A 20,939-nucleotide genomic window follows, 5' to 3' on the forward strand; every position below is an offset into this window, starting at 1 on the left:
GCTTTTTTTCTTGCGTCTCGGGGAGTGTTTTTTTTCAGGAAATATTTTTTAATTTCAGTTTAAAATGTCAGCAGATACATTGTTGACGATACTGTTAAAGCCACTTCCAATAACGTGAGTGTTGGAAAAAACGTCTTCTTTTTTTCAAACGTTTTTTTCAACACCCGGCAGGGGTGTTGTCGGCAACTGCTGAATGCTGCTGAATGCCAGGCAACTGAGTTTTTTACTCAGATTAGAGTAACGTGTTTCTGCGAGTGAGCGGCGCCTCGTGGTTCCATCCCAAAGAGGCATGAAATCGCTCTCACGGACATTTTCCTGGACCGTTCCCACCTGGTGGAATGACCTGCCGATCTCAATTCGTGCTGCCGAGTCTGTAGCCATTCTTAAAAAACATCTTAAGACACATCTTTTCCAATTGCACCTGACCAATACAGAATAGCACTTACTGATCACCACAGCAACGACCAAAAAGCGCACACTCCTGGATCATATCGACGTCTCTCATCCGGATTTGTGCCTTCAGGCGGGTGTGTTACATAGTTATCATAACTATCATAATCCAGTGTACTGTATTTTGCGTACGTGAGTTTTTGTTGTCGATGGCTATTGCTGCGCGTTTAGCTAGAATGCCATAAAAAACCAACCCATTGGGCCACTGAATCTGCTTAACGACAACAGCTGGGGCAACAGCCTTAGTCCTAATGGGTTGTTATCATAGCTATCAAAATCCAGTGTTCGGCATTTTGCGTACGTGAGTTTTTGTTGTAGGTGGCTATTGTAGATGGCTATAAAAAAAACAAGCAAAAAAAAAAAAACTTGTGTACTGTGCTAATTAATTGAGACTTCTTACAGCTCTTACAGGTTGTTGGCCTTGTTTGTTTCGTTGCTTCTATTGCTCTCCCCTTTTTTGTAAGTCGCTTTGGATAAAAGCGTCTGCTAAATGATTAAATGTAAATGTGAATGTAACTAATAAAGTAACTTGTAATTTTACTTAGTTACTTTACAGATTACTTGATTTTAAAAGTAACTAAGTTACTTTTTTAAAGAGTAATCAGTTTTCAGACTATTTTTTTCAAAGTAACTGTGGCAACACTGGGAATAAGTGTACCCCGATACACCACTTCACAGGAAGAGGAGCCGAATTTACCCACCAGCGCATCACTCCAGCACTTCCAGGAATTTGAATGAAATAAAGGCTGTAAAACAGTCATGAGCGCTGAGAGTTGCCTCACCTTGGCTTCCTCCATCTGCATGATGTTGGCCTGACAGTCAGAGATGCTGTCGTTGATGTAGTCGATGTTGGCCAGCAGAGACTCCAGCTCCTCATTCAGAGACTGAACATCTTTTTCAACCTCCGGTTCTTCCGCCAGCAGTCTCTCTCTCTTTCTGCTTATCTTATCCCGCCGGCGCGTCAGCTCTTCACGTTGCTGTGGGCGGGATTTCGAACAATGGGAAGCTTTTAATTTAGGAATGTAAATGCAATAACATTGCAAAATGGTTTCATATAAAAGTATGATCAGTATATATATTTGCATCTACAGTATTAGCATTAGGCTGATTTCTGATGATTTGTACCTTTAGAAGACGATTCATGTCAGTCTCCATGTTGGAAATGGTCACGCGCTGCATGATAATGTCAGAGATGCGGCGTTCCAGACTCTGCCATTTCCCACGAGCCACTCGGGTGGAGTATATCCCAGCCGGCCTGCGATAGTATAATCTAAAGCAAACAGCTGTCAGTCACAGGCATAAAGAGGTCATTTACAGTGCGTACATTAGGGCCTGAATACTGCACCTGGTTCCATTCGGTGCTCCTGAGCCCGTGTATGTCCGACCTGCCGGTGGTCTGAGCGAGACGTCCTGGTTGGACTCGGGTAGATTGACCTTTCGTGTGACCTTTCCTGATATGGGCCGCACCTGTCTCCTGAGAGCGGTTACCTGAGAGACACAGCAGTAATTACTACAGGAAACTTTTAAAAATGCAGTCAGGCCTTCTCCTACTACCAAAATGAATCGGTAGGTTAAAAAAAATAATCAACAGAGGAATTGACAGTCAAAATGGAGTTATCGGCAGGCCTAAATTAAAGGGGGGGACTTAGTTTCAGTCAATCTCATGTCAATCTTGAGTACCTATAGAGTAGTAAAGCATCCTTCATATCTCCGAAAAGTCTTTAGTTTTATTATATTTATAAAAGGAATATGGGCTGTACCAATTATCTTATTCCTCGTTTTTTATAAGGCCTTCGACACTGTAGAGCACCAGTATCTCATAAACTCTTTAAAGGCTTTTGGATTCCCCTCCAAATGTATTAATGTTGTCCAAATGTTGTATAAAGATATTGATAATTTGTCATAATTTGACGTCACCAAGGTTTCCTATTCTATGTGGGAAAGACAGGGTTACCCTCTAAGCCCTTTTTTTATTATTATTAATTTTTTTCTCTCTTTTGTTACGTTCTTTCCATTTCTGTCCTATGACTGTGAAATGAGTTTACTAGTTTAATATGGACATTGTTGGAAATGTTATATTTCTAAGAGATATGTTTGCAATAAAAAAACTTTCAGAAACTTGTGAGAAACCGGAAGGAGTATTTTTAACACAGAAATACTCCATCAAACGTCCAACATTAGCTTTTGAAACTTTGTCTATGTTTAGGATGGGAATCCAAGTCTTTAAGAGTGGAAAAAGCTCAGTATGCATGAAACAGCATTTCACCCCCCCTTTAAGCGTGTTTTATTTAGGATGGTTTGTGTACTCTTATGATATTTAGTAATAATTTGAATTTAGATTTTTTTACATTTACATTTTACAAGTTTTTTATTTTCATTTTAGTTTATTTGTGATTTTATGCGCTTCATATATAATATTTTTATTTAGCTTTGATTTTTTTTTCCTATTTATTATTATTATTATTTTTTAAATAAGTTTATATATATATATATTTTTTTTAAATACTGATGTACACTATATTGCCAAAAGTTTTGGGACACCTCCCTTTACATGCACGTGAACTTTAATGCCATCCCATTCTTAATCCGTTGGGTTTAATATTGAGTTGGTCCACCCTTTGCAGCTCTAACAGCTTCAGCTCTTCTGGGAAGGCTTTCCTCAAGGTTTAGGAGTGTGTTTATGGGGATATTTGACCATTCTTCTAGAAGCGCATTTGTGAGGTCAGGCACTGATGTTGGACGAGAAGGCCTGGCTCTCAGTCTCCGCTCTAATTCATCCCAAAGGTGATCTATCGGGTTGAGCTCAGGACTCACGTGCGTCACCAAGGTTTCCTATTCTATGTGGGAAAGACAGGGTTACTCTCGAAGCCCTTTTTTTATTCTATTTTTTTTCTCTCTTTTGTTACGTTCTTTCCATTTCTGTCCTATGACTGTGTGAAATGAGTTAACTAGTTTAATATGTACATTGTTGGAAATGTTATATTTTTAAGAGATATGTTTGCAATAAAAAATAAATAAATAAAAACTTTCAGAAACTTGTGAGAAACCGGAAGGAGTATTTTTAACACAGAAATACTCCATCAAACGTCCAACATTAGTTTTTGAAACTTTGTCTATGTTTAGGATGGGAATCCAAGTCTTTAACAGTGTAAAAAGCTCAGTATGCAGGAAACAGCATTTCACCCCCCCTTTAAGCGTTACTATTTATGTGGTACTTTTCCACTCATATAGAAGTAAAATATATAATACTCAAATGTTTAACTCGTTTTAGGGCCCTATTTTAACGATCTGAGTGAACTTAGGGCGTGTCAAAATCCACTTTTGCTAGTTTAATGACAGAAAAAACATATTGCTAACAATACCTTTAAATAACACAAAAATACTGCGCTATTGACTTTAGAGCAGGTTTGTGTTGGTCAATGGCTCAGTTGTGATGTTCATCCGCTGATTCATGACCGTTTGAATCTTTATTTGAGGACTGAAAACAAACCCGGAAGAGAAGACAATGCTGAATAAAGTCGTAGTTTTTGTGATTTTTGGACTCAAATGTATTTCCGATGCTTCAAGAGACTCTGATTAACCCACTGATGTCTCATATGGACTACTGTGATGATGTTTTTATTCCCTTTCTGGACATGGACAGTATAGTGTGCATACACTTAGATACGCTCTCGGACTAAAATCTAAAATATCTTAAACTGTGTGTGAAGATGAACGGAGGTCTTACGGGTGTGAACGACATTAGGGGGAGGAGTTAATGACATCCATTTCATTTTTGGGTGAACTAACCCTTTAACAGTTCTCCACTTCATACTGAGAACTGCTCCTTTTGGACACGTTCGATACTGAGAACCGATGAGCAGAACATGCTGAACGTGTCATTTGTTCAGAGGAACGAAATGCAGATTGCAAGTGTATAAAAATTAAACATGTTGGAAACACTTATTACTATTATTTTAAGGTTTGGAAACACAATGCATGGATTGTAAAACGGTCAAACTAAACATTTATTTGTTTTATCAATAATGCATGATATTTTCAGGAAATAAGTTAAATAATAATTGCATTACTTGATTAAAAAAAATATTTAGTTAAATGCCCATTAGCGCTAAAAGTAGTGGAATTACTGTAACGCATTACTTTGTAGCGCTTTACTCCCAACACTGCTTATTATCAGGGCAAGTGCATGCTCAAGGAAAGGAAATGAATGACATTAGGATTATAATAATGTAAGTTATTCATATATTTTAAACATTATTTTAACGTGTGATTAAACAAATATCAATGCGTCACACTTCGTATGTACAGCAGAAACAAAATTCACCTCTTCAGTTTTTCTGCGCAGAATGAGTTCTTGTTGTCTTTTTTGCGCTTCAAGCAGTTTCATCTGATGCTGTACAAGAGAAAAAACACATCACATTGAACATATTCCTCTGTCGTTTGGCTCGTTCATGCTGCACCAGGGTTATTTCCCATCACGCACCTCCTGTTTGCGCTGGTCCTTCTTAAGCGTGGCGATCTCTCGGTTCCTGCGGGATTCGGCCATTCTGCTCTTCTCCTGCTGCTCCTTCATCTGCTTCATCAGACGCACCTGAACACAGTCAGCTCCTTTCAGTACTAGTTTAACAGTAAGATTTGTGATACAGAAAGTTGATAATGATAATAAAACGGATTACTCTCTATCAAGAGTGCTATTTCTGCAGTGCGCGCACAGTATGCAGATTTACTCTGTACATGGGACAAAATGGCAACCTACTGACATGCATTCGCCTTGACTAGTTTTTTGACAAATGATCTGGAAATGTTAACTTCCAAGATTATGTCTGTGTAACGTTAAACTCACGCAACAATAAGTGACAGCTGTGTGTCATTCAGAAATGAATTACAATTTGAATTAAGGCTGCAACACACTCCGCAAGAACAGAGAAAAAAGTTCTCGCTCCCAGGGCTGCGAGAACAAAATGGCGTCATATTGTTCTCGCAGCCCTGGTTTGGGAGTTCTCGCAGCTTGTTCTCGACACATCGCCTCTAGTTCTCTAAGTAAAATTTACGAGAACTATTGTGTGATTGGTCAGACATTTAAAGTGGGCGTGGTTAATGCGGTGAAACGCAGATGATCGGCACCTGCTTTTCTCGTGAAGTATGAATGTACTGCCAGAACGAGCTTTGTTCGTGTTCTTGCCACCTCGAGAAAACAAACAAATATATTTGTTTTGCAGAGTATGTTCAAAGCTTTAAGGTCGGAAAAAAGATCCAAAATTACAATCTGAATTTAAGGAAGCAATTACATTTTATATCTACATTTTAATTATCTTAATTGAGCTGCTTTTTGATTAAGAGAAAATAACGTGAGTAGCTGTGACAAATTCAATCCCATAACTGGCATCTCATGTTATTAAGGCCATGTCCACACTAATACGTTTTCATTTGAAAGCGTATATTTTTCTCTCCGTTTTGGCCTTCCGTCCACACTGAGACAGTGTTTTAAGTCAATGAAAATGTATCGTTTTGAAAACGCTCTCCAAAGCGGATAAATTTGAAAACGCCGTCTTCGCGTCCTAGTGTGGACTGTGAAAACGGAGGCTTTTTAATACGATGACGCATTTTTAGCCATGTGATGCAGTCATATGACCAATTCACACTTTATATTCATGTGTTACTCGCAGCAACAACTCCACCTCACTGTCGGCCCATTTAAAAAAAACTCTGTGGCTTTTCTCGACATTTCCGCAAAATTTCAAAGAGTTAATAAATGAGTAGCGGAAATGACGTAAGTCGAAGCATCTTGGATTTGCTCATGCGCAGTACGGGGATGTAAGCGTTATCAGACGTTTCAGTGTAGATTAACATTTTTTGGAAAACGATTGAAAATGATAGTGTGGACGCGGAGTGTTTTTAGACAAAAACTCAGTTTTTTAAATTTATCTGGATTAGTGTAGACGTAGCCTAAGTTGACAGTCCTAATTTCCGCTTGTACATTTAATATGTAAAATTTTGCTAATTTTAGCTGACATTACAACTGGAATTGCCATCTTAGCAGTAGAAAAACCTTTACAAAATGAAATGTAATGTAATTTAATTTGGACATTTCTGATGGATATGTTTATTATTAATACAAATGTGTTATTATAATGCAATATAACCAGTCAGTTCAATATGTCAATATTTATTTTTATAGTCATCTATAAGCAACTGTTATTTTGGGAAAAGAAGCCAATTCTTGTTTTGTTTGTTGTAGTATGCTGCAGTAGGGGTGATGTGTCTGTTGACCAGTGGGAGGCGCTGTTTATAATCTAATATATGTTGTGTTGTGATGGTGATTCAGCATTTTTCCGTGACTCAGTATACAGCCATGTGCAGTCTCCATGGAGACACGTACTTTGGTTTTCTTCATTTCAGCCAGATCCAGCTGTAGTTTCTTCAGTTGTTTCTCATACTGTGACTGGTTCTTCAGTAGGCGAGCATGCTCTTTCTGAGCCGCCTGCAGTTTATGCAGCTCTTTGTTCATCACACCCAGTTTCTTCTCGTATTCTGCTTTTATGCGTTTGCTCTTGTCCTCAGAGCACGACTCCACTGAGCCTAAAAAAACAGAACCGATGAAACAAACCAAGACAAAACAAACAAAGACCTAGTGAAAATAACACATTTTCTTAGCAATAGATGATATTTATGTTTAGATGACACCATTTAAAAGTGGCAGTTCTTTGCAAAGGCTTAAATACACTAGTAATTCGATTTAGATTATTTATACTTTACTTTGACAGATACCGAATATTTGCACTTCAGTATTGATGTACATGAACATGATAATAACAGAGTGTACATTATTATATTTATTACAATTAATAAATGGAGTCCGCCTTAAAGGGACAATAAAAGCCCTCCTTACACCCACCCCTAACTCTTCTTAATAAATGCTTTTATTATTATTAAACATTTCATTAGGCACTTTATTTCCATTTTTAGAACATTTTCTTATTTTTTATTGAAAGTAAATGCCTCGATGTGATATGTGATGGGTAAAGGGAGAAGAGCGAGCTCAGCAAAAGGCAGATTCGAACCCGGGTCAATCATGTACAAACCAAGATCCTTAAGCTCACGCTCCACTGACACACCGCTGAAAACGTTGAAAGACGGACGTTATTTATTTTTTTACTTGTTTTTCCCAAACAGGCATTGTTAGGTGGAGTTAGTGTGAATAGCACTTGCCAACATTGGCACAATATTTGCACTTGGTGTGAATAGATTCTCTGATAAAATAAACAAACAAAACTGATAAAACCGAAACAAAAAACTAAGCAAAAATCAAACAAAAAACAGATGTAAACGATAAAAATAAACAAATGTAAACAAAATAAACAAAACAGATGAAAAAAACAACAAAAGCCAAACAAAACAAAAAACTAAAAAACAAAACAAAACAAAGCAGAACCAATGAAACCAAACCAGAAAAGAATAAAACAAAATAAACAAAAACAAAACAGATGAAAACAAAACGAACAAAACATAAAAGTACAAAACAAAATAATCAAGCAATCAAAAACAAAACAGAACCGAAGAAATCAAAACAAAAACACACAAAACAGAAACAGATTAGAACAAAACAAAAGCCAAACCAAACGAACAAATAAATAAATAAATAAAACAAAAATAGAAACAGGATTTTGTTTAGCTTTTCTCATTGGAATATTGCCAGACTCAAACCTGATCTTTGTGTGTGTGTGTGTGTGTGTGTGTGTGTGTGTGTGTGTGTGTGTGTGTGTGTGTGTGTGTGTGTGTGTGTGTGTGTGTGTTGTGTGTGTGTGTGTGTGTGTGTGTGTGTGTGAGCCTGTTTATGTGGTTTATGAGGACACAAATTTGTATAACTACATGGGTATTACACTGGTATTACCCTATAAATGTGGTTCATGAGGACATATCAAATGTCCTCATAATTCAAATGGCCTTAAAAACATACTAAAGTATTTTTTTTTGAGAAAGTAAAAATGCAGAATGTTTCCTGTGATGGGTAGGTTTAGGGGCAGGGCAGTGTAAGGGGATAGAAAATACGGTTTGTACAGTATAAAAGTCATTACGCCTATGGAGAGTCCCTGTAAACCACATAGACCAACATGTGTGTGTGTGTGTGTGTGTGTGTGTGTGTATGTCTACTATTAACAGCTGAGTTAGGGTTATGCATTTTTTCATGCATTAATCCCTTTTTATTGCCAATGTGTGAACAGCTTGTTAAAAACTTAAAAAAACAGACCAACTTCCTAGGTTGTATGAAAGCCTGTAGACTGATTTTTATGTGAAGGATTTTTTGTTTTTTGCCGTCTGTTCTGACACATGAAATGAATGCTTATACAATGTTCGGGGTAATGGCGAAAGAGCCATTCTGCGCTGTAATGTGAGTGTCAGTCAAAGGGATTCATTTAAACTAGAGCTTCACATACCCAGAGCTATACCGTCTGTAATCTCAAACATACTTTATATTCAAGCTACGGCTGTCAAAATTACTGTTAATGCAGATCAAATGTTTTAAATACATTGCAAATACATTCTTTCTGCTGTTTTCGCATTAATTTGGAGATTAAAATGTGAAATTATTACAATACAAAAATATATTAAAAACTTTAATGTTAGGTGTGATTAAACACAATTAGTTACAGACAAATGTGTGTTTTTTAAGTGATTGACAGCGCTAATTTAAGCGATTATAACAGTGTCATTTTAATTACTCATCCTCTTCTGTCGATGTGAAGGAGATGAATCGCAGAGCTGGTAAATATATCCACATCACTACGATCAGATGCTTTCTAAACTGCTGTTTTCTCACAAAGGTTAGTTTTGTTTTGTGTGTTTTGTTATCGAGGGGAAAGCGCAGCACATATTCAATAATATATATTGAGGCAACGTGGGGGAGAGGACGCTGGCGTTGTCTGTTCGCCGCTTCTCCACCCACAAATCATGTTAATGTACTATTAGATTTAGATTTTATTTTATTTCCTTATGTTTGTGACTAGTCTAACAGTCAGAGCTACAATTGGGACTGTTGCTGATTGCTGGCAGCCACTGAGAGGACGTTGTTCGTCGTTTCGCCGTTTTCAACCGCTTCTCTGATGTTTATGTTTGAATTGCTGCGGTTGGTTCTGGTTTGGAGGACATTTGATGTTCCTCGCTGCGACTGCTCACTGGTGGTCTCCCTCGGGCTTGAGCTGCATGGTGGCTGAAGTTTGCACCGGGCCAGCGTCATCGGCGTCCGGCATGATGTTGGGATGTTCCGCTTCTCGGCTGCACCGCTGTTCCGTCTTGCATTGCGGCCGTGGAGCGGCTTGGACTTCTGCGCCGACCCCGGTGTGTCCACAGAAGTGCCCGGAAAAATGTTCTGCCTCCTGCATGGTGCTGCGGCGATCCCCATCGTTTGAATCGTCATGAAGACCCATCATCTGGTCTTCAGCTGTCGTGCCTCAATGATGTCATCGGGACACTGCCGCTGGGGGAAATCTGAAACATGGAGTGGACCACAGTGTGCTGCGGAGCTAACAGAGACTTCCACCATCTGCTCTGTTTCTGTTCACCATCAGCTCTGTTTCTGTTCACCATCAGCTCTGTTTCTGTTCACCATCTGCTCTGTTTCTGTTCACCATCAGCTCTGTTTCTGTTCACCATCAGCTCTGTTTCTGTTCACCATCTGCTCTGTTTTCTGTTCACCATCAGCTCTGTTTCTGTTCACCATCAGCTCTGTTTCTGTTCACCATCAGCTCTGCTTCTGTTCACCATCAGCTCTGTTTCTGTTCACCATCAGCTCTGTTTCTGTTCACCATCAGCTCTGCTTCTGATCACCATCAGCTCTGCTTCTGTTCACCATCAGCTCTGCTTCTGATCACCATCAGCTCTGCTTCTGGTGCTGCTTCCGATCACCATCAGCTCTGCTTCTGGTGCTGCGGCGATCCCCATCGTTTGAATCGTCATGAAGACCCATCATCTGGTCTTCAGCTGTCGTGCCTCAATGATGTCATCGGGACACTGCCGCTGGGGGAAATCTGAAACATGGAGTGGACCACAGTGTGCTGCGGAGCTTACAGAGACTTCCACCATCTGCTCTGTTTCTGTTCACCATCAGCTCTGTTTCTGTTCACCATCAGCTCTGTTTCTGTTCACCATCAGCTCTGTTTCTGTTCACCATCAGCTCTGCTTCTGTTCACCATCAGCTCTGTTTCTGTTCACCATCAGCTCTGTTTCTGTTCACCATCAGCTCTGCTTCTGATCACCATCAGCTCTGCTTCTGTTCACCATCAGCTCTGCTTCTGATCACCATCAGCTCTGTTTCTGTTCACCATCAGCTCTGTTTCTGTTCACCATCAGCTCTGCTTCTGTTCACCATCAGCTCTGCTTCTGTTCACCATCAGCTCTGCTTCTGTTCACCATCAGCTCTGCTTCTGTTCACCATCAGCTCTGCTTCTGTTTACCATCAGCTTTGCTTCTGTTCACCATCAGCTCCGTTTCTGTTCACCATCAGCTCCGCTTCTGTTCACCATCAGCTCCGCTTCTGTTCACCATCAGCTCTACTTCTGTTCACCATCAGCTCTGCTTCTGTTCACCATCAGCTCTGTTTCTGTTCACCATCAGCTCTGCTTCTGTTCACCATCAGCTCTGCTTCTGTTCACCATCAGCTCTTCTTCTGTTCACCATCAGCTCTGCTTCTGTTCACCATCAGCTCTGCTTCTGATCACCATCAGCTCTGTTTCTGTTCACCATCAGCTCTGTTTCTGTTCACCATCAGCTCTGTTTCTGTTCACCATCAGCTCTGCTTCTGATCACCATCAGCTCTGTTTCTGTTCACCATCAGCTCCGTTTCTGTTCACCATCAGCTCTGTTTCTGTTCACCATCAGCTCTGTTTCTGTTCACCATCAGCTCTGCTTCTGTTCACCATCAGCTCTGCTTCTGTTCACCATCAGCTCCGTTTCTGTTCACCATCAGCTCCGTTTCTGTTCACCATCAGCTCCGTTTCTGTTCACCATCAGCTCTGTTTCTGTTCACCATCAGCTCTGCTTCTGTTCACCATCAGCTCTGTTTCTGTTCACCATCAGCTCCGTTTCTGTTCACCATCAGCTCCGCTTCTGTTCACCATCAGCTCCGCTTCTGTTCACCATCAGCTCTGCTTCTGTTCACCATCAGCTCTGCTTCTGTTCACCATCAGCTCTGTTTCTGTTCACCATCAGCTCTGTTTCTGTTCACCATCAGCACCGTTTCTGTTCACCATCAGCTCTGCTTCTGTTCACCATGAGCTCTGCTTCTGTTCTGTTTTCTGTGTTGGTTGATTGTTTGTAGTATTCTATATTTTTACTTGTTATTCATTTTTTTGTTATTTTTCCCCCCTTTGTTGCACTTTGAGATTCTTCGGAATGAAAAGTGCATTATAAATAAAATCTATTTTTATTATTATTATATTCATCTTAAAGGGATAGTTCACACAAAAATGAGAATTCTGTCTTCATTTACTCTCCCTCATGTTGTTCCAGACCAGTATGAGTTTCTTTCTTCTGCTGAACACAAAAGAAGATATTTGGAAGAATGTTTGTAACCAAACAGATAGAACAACACCATTCACTACCATAGTAGGGGGAAAATACTATGGTACTGAATGGTTGTTCTATCTGTTTGGTTACAAACATTCTTCCAAATATCTTCTTTTGTGTTCAGCAGAAGAAAGAAACTCATAGAGGTTTGAAACAACATTTTTAGGGAACTATACCTTTAACATCACTCAGCAGTGGACGGCATCAGGATGTTAAAAGCACATCACTGCAAAGGTTTTCTTTTTACTTTCGAAAAACGAAAAAGCGCTCCGCCATCAGTTAATCGGCACCTTGAATCACATTCAGTCTCTTGTAGGGATGGCTCGATACCACAATTTTGGCTTCGGTACGGTACCACAATCTAATACCGAAGTACCGATATTAAAACGATACCACACGGTCTGATATTAGTGCAGGTATATTGCACACGAATGAGTACAATTATGCAAGTTTTGGGTTTATAAAGTGGGAAATTAGCACAAATGTTTATTAGTAAATAATCAGCAACGATTATTACATCAAATCAGTCATTTGAAAACTTTCTTGTGAGAAATAATTTCAGCAAAAATCTCTCAAAATTAGCAAATTGCTTCTGGTTTCAAAAGATATCGCACTACACTAAAGCAATCTGCATAATCCGATTCAACATTTCACCTTCGTCTCGGGATGGCTAACGGAAATCATTTAAACATGCAAGCGATTTTATAGCATTTCGTAATAACAGTTACAGGCGATATGAGCTCATGATAACACACGCTGTAACTTAGAGCTCACACATTACAAATTAAGTTTTCTTAAACAGTCAGAATGATGTAAAAATGTCCGTCTTTAGTAAGTATTCACATAAACAGAGTCGGGTGTGTCTAATACGAATGTAAGTACGCATGCAAATATAATGAGATCTAAATGTCATTGGTTGAAACGAAAGCTGGAGATTTTGTGATATTCGATCTTATGTTAGGTTGTGTGTGTGGGTCGATCAGTGTAAAAAGAAAATAAATGTCTAAATTGGATGGTTTGAATGATTCACTGACCTGTTCACCTCTTAAGAAGTCAGGATAGTGACAGATGCTTGGCTAGGTTTGATGGTTCTTCATCAGTTTTATAAGCAAAGTAATTACAAAATTCACTTCGACTCCTCTAATAATTAATTCGTTTTGGGCATCTTGAGTGAGATTCAACTGCTTTATCCATTTGGTTCGTCTATGTTGTTGTCACATTTGCCGGTTGTTTCGGGTCAGTTTGTGTAGCGTGCTGCCATCTAGCGGTGAACTTCGGAAAAGCAGCATTTACCGAAATGTGCAAAATCCTGATATCGTACCGTTTTAAATAAAATATATACCAGTACCAGTACAATATATTTTTCCAGTACCAGAATACCACGCATCCCTAGTCTCTTGTATGTTACGTGTGCACGAGCGTGAGCAATAAGTTACTGGCTGCAGTTCACTTAATGGCCACCGGTGTCACTAACAACAAAGGCTTCTGTGGCCATTTTCTGAACGATACATTAGTGTTGTTGTCCACCTCACCCATGTTCTGCAGCACGCGGTCTCGCTCCAGCTGCGTGTCTCTGATTTTGCACTGCAGCATCATGAGTTTCTGTTCGTACTGCTGTTTGAGTGTGTGAAGGCGTCTCTGACTGTTCTCAAGCTCGTCGATCAGCTTCTGCTTGATGGCGATCTCACACGTGATGTTGGCCAGATCTGCCTGGAAGTCCTCTGATCAATACAACAGAAATAAAATATGTTTACATACAGATTATCATTAAAGGGCTGGTTGCATGCGATTTGACTTTTTTAACTTTAGTTAGTGTGTAATGTCGCTGCTTGAGCATAAACAGTATCTGCAAAGTCACAGCGCTGACAGTTCAGTGCAAACGGAGATAGTGTCTTTTAAAGTTAAGGCAGTTTATTGCCTACAAAAACGTCCGGTTTGGACTACAACGAGCTTCTTCCTGGGTTGGTGACATCATAAACCCTTTTTAGGCCCGTAAAAGAAAGGGGCGTGGCCATTCACTTCAGCCAATAAAAATACAGGAAACTACATTTGGCCATCTAACCAATCTAAGACCATTGTGTTTATTTCGGAGGGATGGGCTTCATAGAAGCAGGACGCAAACGAGCCGTTCAAAGGATAGTGGAGACAGCGGTGTGGAATAAAGGGAGAATAGAAGAAAAACACGCGTTTTTAAAAAATATAAGTATTAAGACATGTTATACTGCGCCCCCTAAACACAACCAAGCCTAGAAAAAAAACACGGAACCACCCCTTTAAACAGACAATATTTTTTCATATTAATTATTTATATAAATATAATTAATATTAATATTATATATATCTGCTACGTTGTAGCATTTTGAAAAACTGCAATGTTTTATTTGTAAGTCATTACTTTATAAAATAAATAAATTACGTACTGAAATCCTGCTTGTGTCCAAATAGTTTTACTGTAGCTTTAAGGCTGGTTTAAAACAGTACATTGTTTTAGAGTAAATATCAGTACCCTTCTCATCCAGTTCAGAGTCAGATTCATCAGAGCTCTCCTCAGCATCCATTTCCTCTTCCTCAACTTCCTCCTCATCTTCCTCTCCATCCCCCTCCTCACGGTCACTGGCCTCCTATGAGAAACAATTTCATATCAAAGACAGAATGATGCGCTCCCGCCTTAAATATGTTCTGATAGGGCAAGTGGACTGTCAATCATACCATCTCTGGCTCCTGATTGGTCGGTTCTAACTGCTCTCTCTCGCTAATCTTCTGTTCGCCTTCAAGCGTTTCATCTTTGTTGGCACTGCAGGGGGAAATCAAAACTAGAAATTAAAAAGCTATTTTGTGAAGGCACTTTTTAAAAAAAAAATATGCAGCATAGATTTTCTGAAACAAAACAGAAAACAGACAATTAGGGGGGAAGGAAAGAAAACATAAAACATGGCATTATGATGGACATGATGAAACAGAAAAGTTAGATGGGTGGTATGTTATGAAAGTGGGTTTGCTCTTTTGAAAACACTGGCGATTCAAAACGTCTCTATTTCACCCAGACCATTTATTGAAATTAAAATGTTAAAACATCTCATTCAGTGACAGCCATGAGCTCATTTGCATATGCCCGCCCACATTCACCTTTCAACCCTTGCTCAGAAAATTGACCCGCCCTGATGAGCAACACTGTGAGCTATTAAAAAGCACTTTTGGTAATTTAATCAAAGCTCAAATAAAATAAAGATATTTAATGAAACTTTCAAAACTTTTAAGTGTAAGTACCAGCTACCATCTGTTTAACATCTGAACTGTGAATGGCTGGATTAATTTCACCTCTTCATTGCACTGCACACACTACAAGATCATGTGGCGATAATATCAGACAGCTTTAAAAAAAAATATTGCAGCGTCTGTGACTACTGGAGGCTCAAATCAGAAAAAGCTGAGAAAATCATTAGGTTACTTGCGTAACCCCGGTTCTCTGATAACAGAAGTGAGGTATCTCACTAAGGGAACGCCTCCAGGCGTGACTGACTGCGGAAGCACCAATTACACCACGTCTGTCAGACTGACAGACCAATCGCTACAGCGATCAGGGAGTCCCGCCTCCCTGGAATATAACTCGCTGCAGCTCGCTGCTGCGTCATTCTCCGCATATCTTTCTTCACCGTGTAACCTGCAAGAAGGGCGGTGAGGTGAGATACCTCACTTCTGTTATCAGAGAACCGGGGTTACGCAAGTACCCTAATGTTCTCTTTCTAACATCCGTTCGGTATCTCACTAAGGGATATGAACCACTCCCGTATTGATCCCCCACTCACAGATATGCTGTGAGAACAGACGCAACAGAACTGTGGCAACTAGTGATCTTGGCTCTGACACTAAAGTGAAGCCCTATGCACTAATGTGAAAAGAAAACCCCTAGTGGACCGGGACCCACATCTGGGTGTTTGACAGTACATGTGATTCAGTGGGAAAACTATGTTGTATCATGTATAACTCCCACACCGAGCACTGTATGGGCCAAAGACGGCTCGGTCACATCCAGTCTGTAATATCTGACAAAAGTGTGCGGTGAAGCCCAGCTGGCCGCAGCACAAATGTTCTGAATAGAAACACCCCTGAACAGAGCCCAGGAAGTAGCCATTCCTCTAGTGGAGTGAGCTCGAAGCTCTAAAGGAGACTGTAATTCTGCGTCCTTGTAATTACAATCACATTTACTACCCAATGAGAAAGCCATTGGCGTGAGATAGGTTTTCCCTTACAATTATCAGCCCAAGAAACGAAAAGCTGATTGCTCTTTCGTTGCGCTTTTGTTCTCTGCACGTAAGTGTATAAAGCGCGCACTGGGCAAAGACAATGTAACCGCTCCTCCTCTGATGAAGAAAAGGGCGGTGGGAAGAATGCCAACAATTCCACAGGTCGGTTATCTCCTGATGTCTGCCTGACCTTAGGAATAAATGCCAGGTTAGTTCTCAGCGTAACTTTCGATCCACCCATTGCAAACTGCATGCAGGAAGAATGTACAGACAAAGCGTGCAACTCACTCACTCGCTTCGCTGTAGTGAGAGCAAGTAGTAGCGCTGTTTTCAAAGAAAGACGCTGCAAATCAATACTCTCCAAAGGTTCGAAAGGGGGCTGGGAGAGCGCGTCCAGAACTATCGATGAGTCCCAGGGCGGAATAAGAGACTTGGTGACCGGAAGTAACCGTCTCGCCCCTCTCATGAATTGGCATACCAAGGGGTGGTGGCCCATCGTACCTGAGTCCAGCCCCACGTGACATGCTGATATGGCCGAAAGATAGACCTTTACTGTCGAAAAAGCTCTACCTTTGTCCACTAGTTCCTGTAGGAAACAGAGAACATCTGACACTGAGCATAAGAACGAGATGATTAGTCTCTCAGCGCACCATCGTTCAAAAACTCTCCATTTATTATCATACAGAGAACGCGTAGAGGCTGCCCTCGCACTCTGAATCGTTTCGATCACCTTAGGGGGTAACCCTATGGCATTTAAATTCATCCTCTCACGGGCCAAGCCCAAAGAGCTATCTTGTGCGGCGCCGGGTGAAAAATCTCCCCGTTGGCCTGAGAAAGAAGGTCCCTGCGCAACGGGAGAGGGTAGGGTTGGTCGTACAGGATTGGGATTATCTCTGCCACCCATAACTTCCCCGGCCACCACGGCGCAATCAGAATCAGCGCATTTCTGAATTCTCGTACTCTCTGTAACGTTGGCCCGATGAGGCTCAGCGGGGGAAACGCGTACAACAGCACGCTTGGCCATGGGTGGGCTAGAGCATCCACACCCAGCGGTGCATCATCTCCCACCGGTGAGAAGAACAGAGGGCACTGCGCGTTTTCGCGCGATGCGAAGAGATCTACGGCAGCCTGACCGTATCTCAGCCACAGCAGACTCACACACAGCGTCCACTCTCCGTACATGGGATTCCCCCTGGACAGCAAATCCGCTCCTCTGTTCATTATCCCCGGTACATGTGTCGCTCGTAACGACAGGAACCGAGTGCTGCCCCACACAATCAAACTCTGAGCCAGACTGTGTAGATGGCGAGAACGTACACCCCCTTGTCTGTTTATGTACGCTACCACCGTTGTGTTGTCCGTTCTGACCAACACATGATGCCCCTGAATAAGCGGAATAAAGTGATTTAGCGCTAGTAGCACTGTAAGCAGCTCTAGGTAATTTATGTGTTTCTCCCTTTGAGATGGAGACCACACCCCTCGCACCGTTCTGCCCTCGAGCACTGCTCCCCAGCCCGTGAGTGATGCATCCGTCGTCACCACCTTTCTTAGAGTGATTGGACCTAATGCAGTCCCTTTTCTGAGGAAATTGGGGGCTTTCCAGTGACGTAAAGCCCTCACGCATTCCTCCGAGACGACCACTCTGCGACTGAGCTTGCGTCCGAGGCGCGCGCTCTGAGACACTGTCCAGCGCTGAAATTCTCTCATTCTCAGCAGCCCTAGGGGAACTACAGCTATCGTAGATGCCATCAGCCCCAATAGCCTCAGACATGTCCGGAGGGGAATTGATCTCCCCTTCTGAAAAAGAGAGATGCAGCTGCGGAATGACTTGACGCGTTCCTCTGATAAAAATGCTCGATACAACACTGAATTCAGCCTGAGACCCAGATAGTTTATTTCTTGTGTGGGGAGCAAACAGCTTTTCTCGTGGTTCACTTTGAAGCCCAGGTCTGTCAAATGTGCCACCAGAATGTGTGTATCTCTCGCTGCCTGTTGCTGCGATTGCACGCACAGCAAAAGATCGTCTAAATACGCTGATACTCTGACTCCCTTCTGACGCAGAGGTGACAGAGCCGCCTCCACACATTTGCTGAAAAGACGAGGTGCGAGGGACAGACCGAATGGGGTCCTCATATATTCGTATGCTCTGCCCTGGTAAGCAAACCTGAGAAATTTCCTGTGTGCAGGAAAAATCTCTATATGAAAATACGCGTCCTTGAGATCTATTGATGTGAACCAATCTCTGTGATGCAACGTTTGGGACAGGGTTCGTAATCCGAGCATTTTGAACTTGTATTTCCTGAGGTGTTTGTTCAGGGTCCGCAGATCTAAAATAGGGCGGAGACCCCCACCTTTCTTTGGAATCACAAAATATCGAGAGTAGAAGCCCTGATGGCATTCCTCTCGCGGCAACACTCTTATAACTCCCTTTTCTCAGAAGAGAAGAGATTTCCTCCTCTAGAATCTGAGCCGATTCCCCTTGTACTGTTGACATAATCACTCCATTGAAACTCGGTGGTTTTACCGCAAATTGGAGTCTGTAGCCTTTCTCTATTGTGGATAACACCCATGGAGACACTGCGCATGCGCGCCAGCTCTCCGCTCGCGCAGCGAGTGTGCTCCTTTCCCCTTCGCTCACTGGCGGTGGAGTGGCGCCGCTCAGTGGCGAAGATTGGGGTAGCAGGTCTAGTGTGGGTTTTTTTGGTTTAATTTTTATTGCAGTGTTCACACAAATCCCCGCCCTCGGCTCGTGGCCTGGTTGCGTGGGAATTTCTTTTATTTTCACATATGAACTGTTTTTGTTTGTCCAAACATTTCCTTCTGTCCTCGTCTTTGACCTTTGAGGCTGGTATGGTCTAGCTGTAGGCTTTCTAGGGAGACATGTTTCAAATGCTTCTCCCTCCTTCCTCCTCAGATCACACTGCTGACGCATGGCTGTGACAGTAGAGCCGAACAGTGCTTTGGGGTCCACAGGGGCATCCAGGAGCTCTACCTTTTCCTTATCGGAAAGGCCAGAGAGACCCAGCAATAATGCTCTTTCACCCACGGCAGCTAACCCCATACTCCTGCCACAGCTTTGGACCGCCCCACGTGATGTGCGGAGGTTCAAATCAGCTATCATACATATCTCCTCCCAGAGGGCTGGGTTGGGAGATCCTGCGTCCAGTTGGCGGCCCATCTCCTCCAGCAGCTCCGCCTGGTATGCTGTCAGAAGAGATGTCACATTCAGGGCCCTGACGGCTAAAGCAGAGGATTTGTAAATCTTCTGGAATGTGGACGCTGTAAACCGATCGGTTTTCCCGGGTAGCGTGGTGCCAGCCGATGAAAGCGCTGCTCTACGACCTGGATGCAGGTGGTTGGCTACTGAAAGCTCCACTTGAGGTGGGTCTGCTAAACCCAACTCCCCCATATCTTTTACATCCAGACGTGCAAACCCTTTGACGGGCACACGGTGTGAGAACGGCTTATCCCAGAGTCTTTTCATCTCCGCCATGCAGGCAGGGACTGCTGGGATGGACTGTCTGATCGGCGCGAGCCGTGATGGTAATCTTTTACCATCGTAGAGATCCCTCTCAGCCCCTTGGCCCACCTGCTCAGAGGGCCATTCAATGGAAAGCTTAGCCGCGGCTCTGTGACATACTTCCATAAGGTCTAATTCTACCGCTGGGGAGAAGAGGAGGGGGGGTCTCCACTCTGGTTACTGGGTGGACGAGACAGATTATGCGGGAGGATGGCATCGTCCTCCTCATCATCATCATCCTCCAAAAGATGAGGGGATAATTCCTCATCTTCATCATCCTCTTCCCCCGTTACACCCGCAAGGGCATCTTCAAAGAGAGGGGGGAGGTTAGGAGATTCCACATCCATGATCTCACCCCAGCTACTAGACTCTAATGGCTGCTTAGCTGTCTCCTCTCTGGGTTGAGTCTGAGAGAAGCATGGGTCCTTGTTTCCTGCCACTGCCACCCTGAGTCTCCTTTCACGGGTTTTAGTAGGAAAACCAGAACAGTTAGAGCAGCTCTCTGGGTCAGATATCGCTGCTTGGGCATGCTTAACACCCAAACAGGATATGCACAAAGGATGTGGATCCTTAGCTGAAATCCATAAGCCACACGAGCACATGCGAGGAGGAGCATCCTTCCCTCCTGTGTTCTCCGCCGTATTAGCCGTGGCCATAACTCCTTTGCACCCTCTTCGTTCGGATAAACTTTCACCTTAACGTGTAGGTTTATCACCCCGGAGCAGTGTAACAGTAATTCTGAAAACAAACACTTATTTTCCCTGGATCTAATACGAACCGAATCGTATTAGATCGGAATATAGGATGTTTATTCTCTAAGGATGGAGAAAAACTCACCTTAACGCGGATGTTTTTCTCTAACAAAGCACTCCTAACAGCAAAATTAAGATTTTACCGCGTTTGCAACGTCACCGGCCGGCTTCGTCTGTAAACTGTTCAGCGGTAAATCCAATAATGCGTTGTGAGTACAGCTTCCACAAATCTTCACGGGGAAGAAAGCGAGCTGCAGCGAGTTATATTCCAGGGAGGCGGGATTCCCTGATCGCTGTAGCGATTGGTCTGTCAGTCTGACAGACGTGGTGTAATTGGTGCTTCCGCAGTCAGTCACGTCTGGAGGCGTTCCCTTAGTGAGATACCGAACGGATGTTAGAAAGAGAACACGT

At 42.3% G+C, this 20,939-nt stretch overlaps 1 protein-coding gene and 1 pseudogene across 1 annotated transcript in view; both read right to left on the reverse strand.

Moving 5' to 3' along the window:
- Positions 1 to 20,939, reverse strand: part of kif21a (kinesin family member 21A) — a 106,574-nt gene that overhangs the window by 34,092 nt on the left and 51,543 nt on the right. The window contains exons 13-21 of the mRNA XM_067437268.1: positions 14,722 to 14,806; positions 14,519 to 14,633; positions 13,545 to 13,733; positions 6,830 to 7,029; positions 4,934 to 5,041; positions 4,775 to 4,843; positions 1,796 to 1,938; positions 1,576 to 1,720; positions 1,233 to 1,427 (exon numbers count right to left, since the gene is read on the reverse strand). Coding sequence (XP_067293369.1) covers positions 1,233 to 1,427; positions 1,576 to 1,720; positions 1,796 to 1,938; positions 4,775 to 4,843; positions 4,934 to 5,041; positions 6,830 to 7,029; positions 13,545 to 13,733; positions 14,519 to 14,633; positions 14,722 to 14,806 — 1,249 coding nt within the window. The remainder of the gene's footprint in view (positions 1 to 1,232; positions 1,428 to 1,575; positions 1,721 to 1,795; positions 1,939 to 4,774; positions 4,844 to 4,933; positions 5,042 to 6,829; positions 7,030 to 13,544; positions 13,734 to 14,518; positions 14,634 to 14,721; positions 14,807 to 20,939) is intronic.
- LOC137064329 (uncharacterized) lies at positions 17,016 to 19,902 on the reverse strand (annotated as a pseudogene).

This window comes from Pseudorasbora parva, chromosome 25 (genome assembly GCF_024679245.1).
Source record: "Pseudorasbora parva isolate DD20220531a chromosome 25, ASM2467924v1, whole genome shotgun sequence".
Classification (NCBI taxonomy): domain Eukaryota; kingdom Metazoa; phylum Chordata; class Actinopteri; order Cypriniformes; family Gobionidae; genus Pseudorasbora; species Pseudorasbora parva.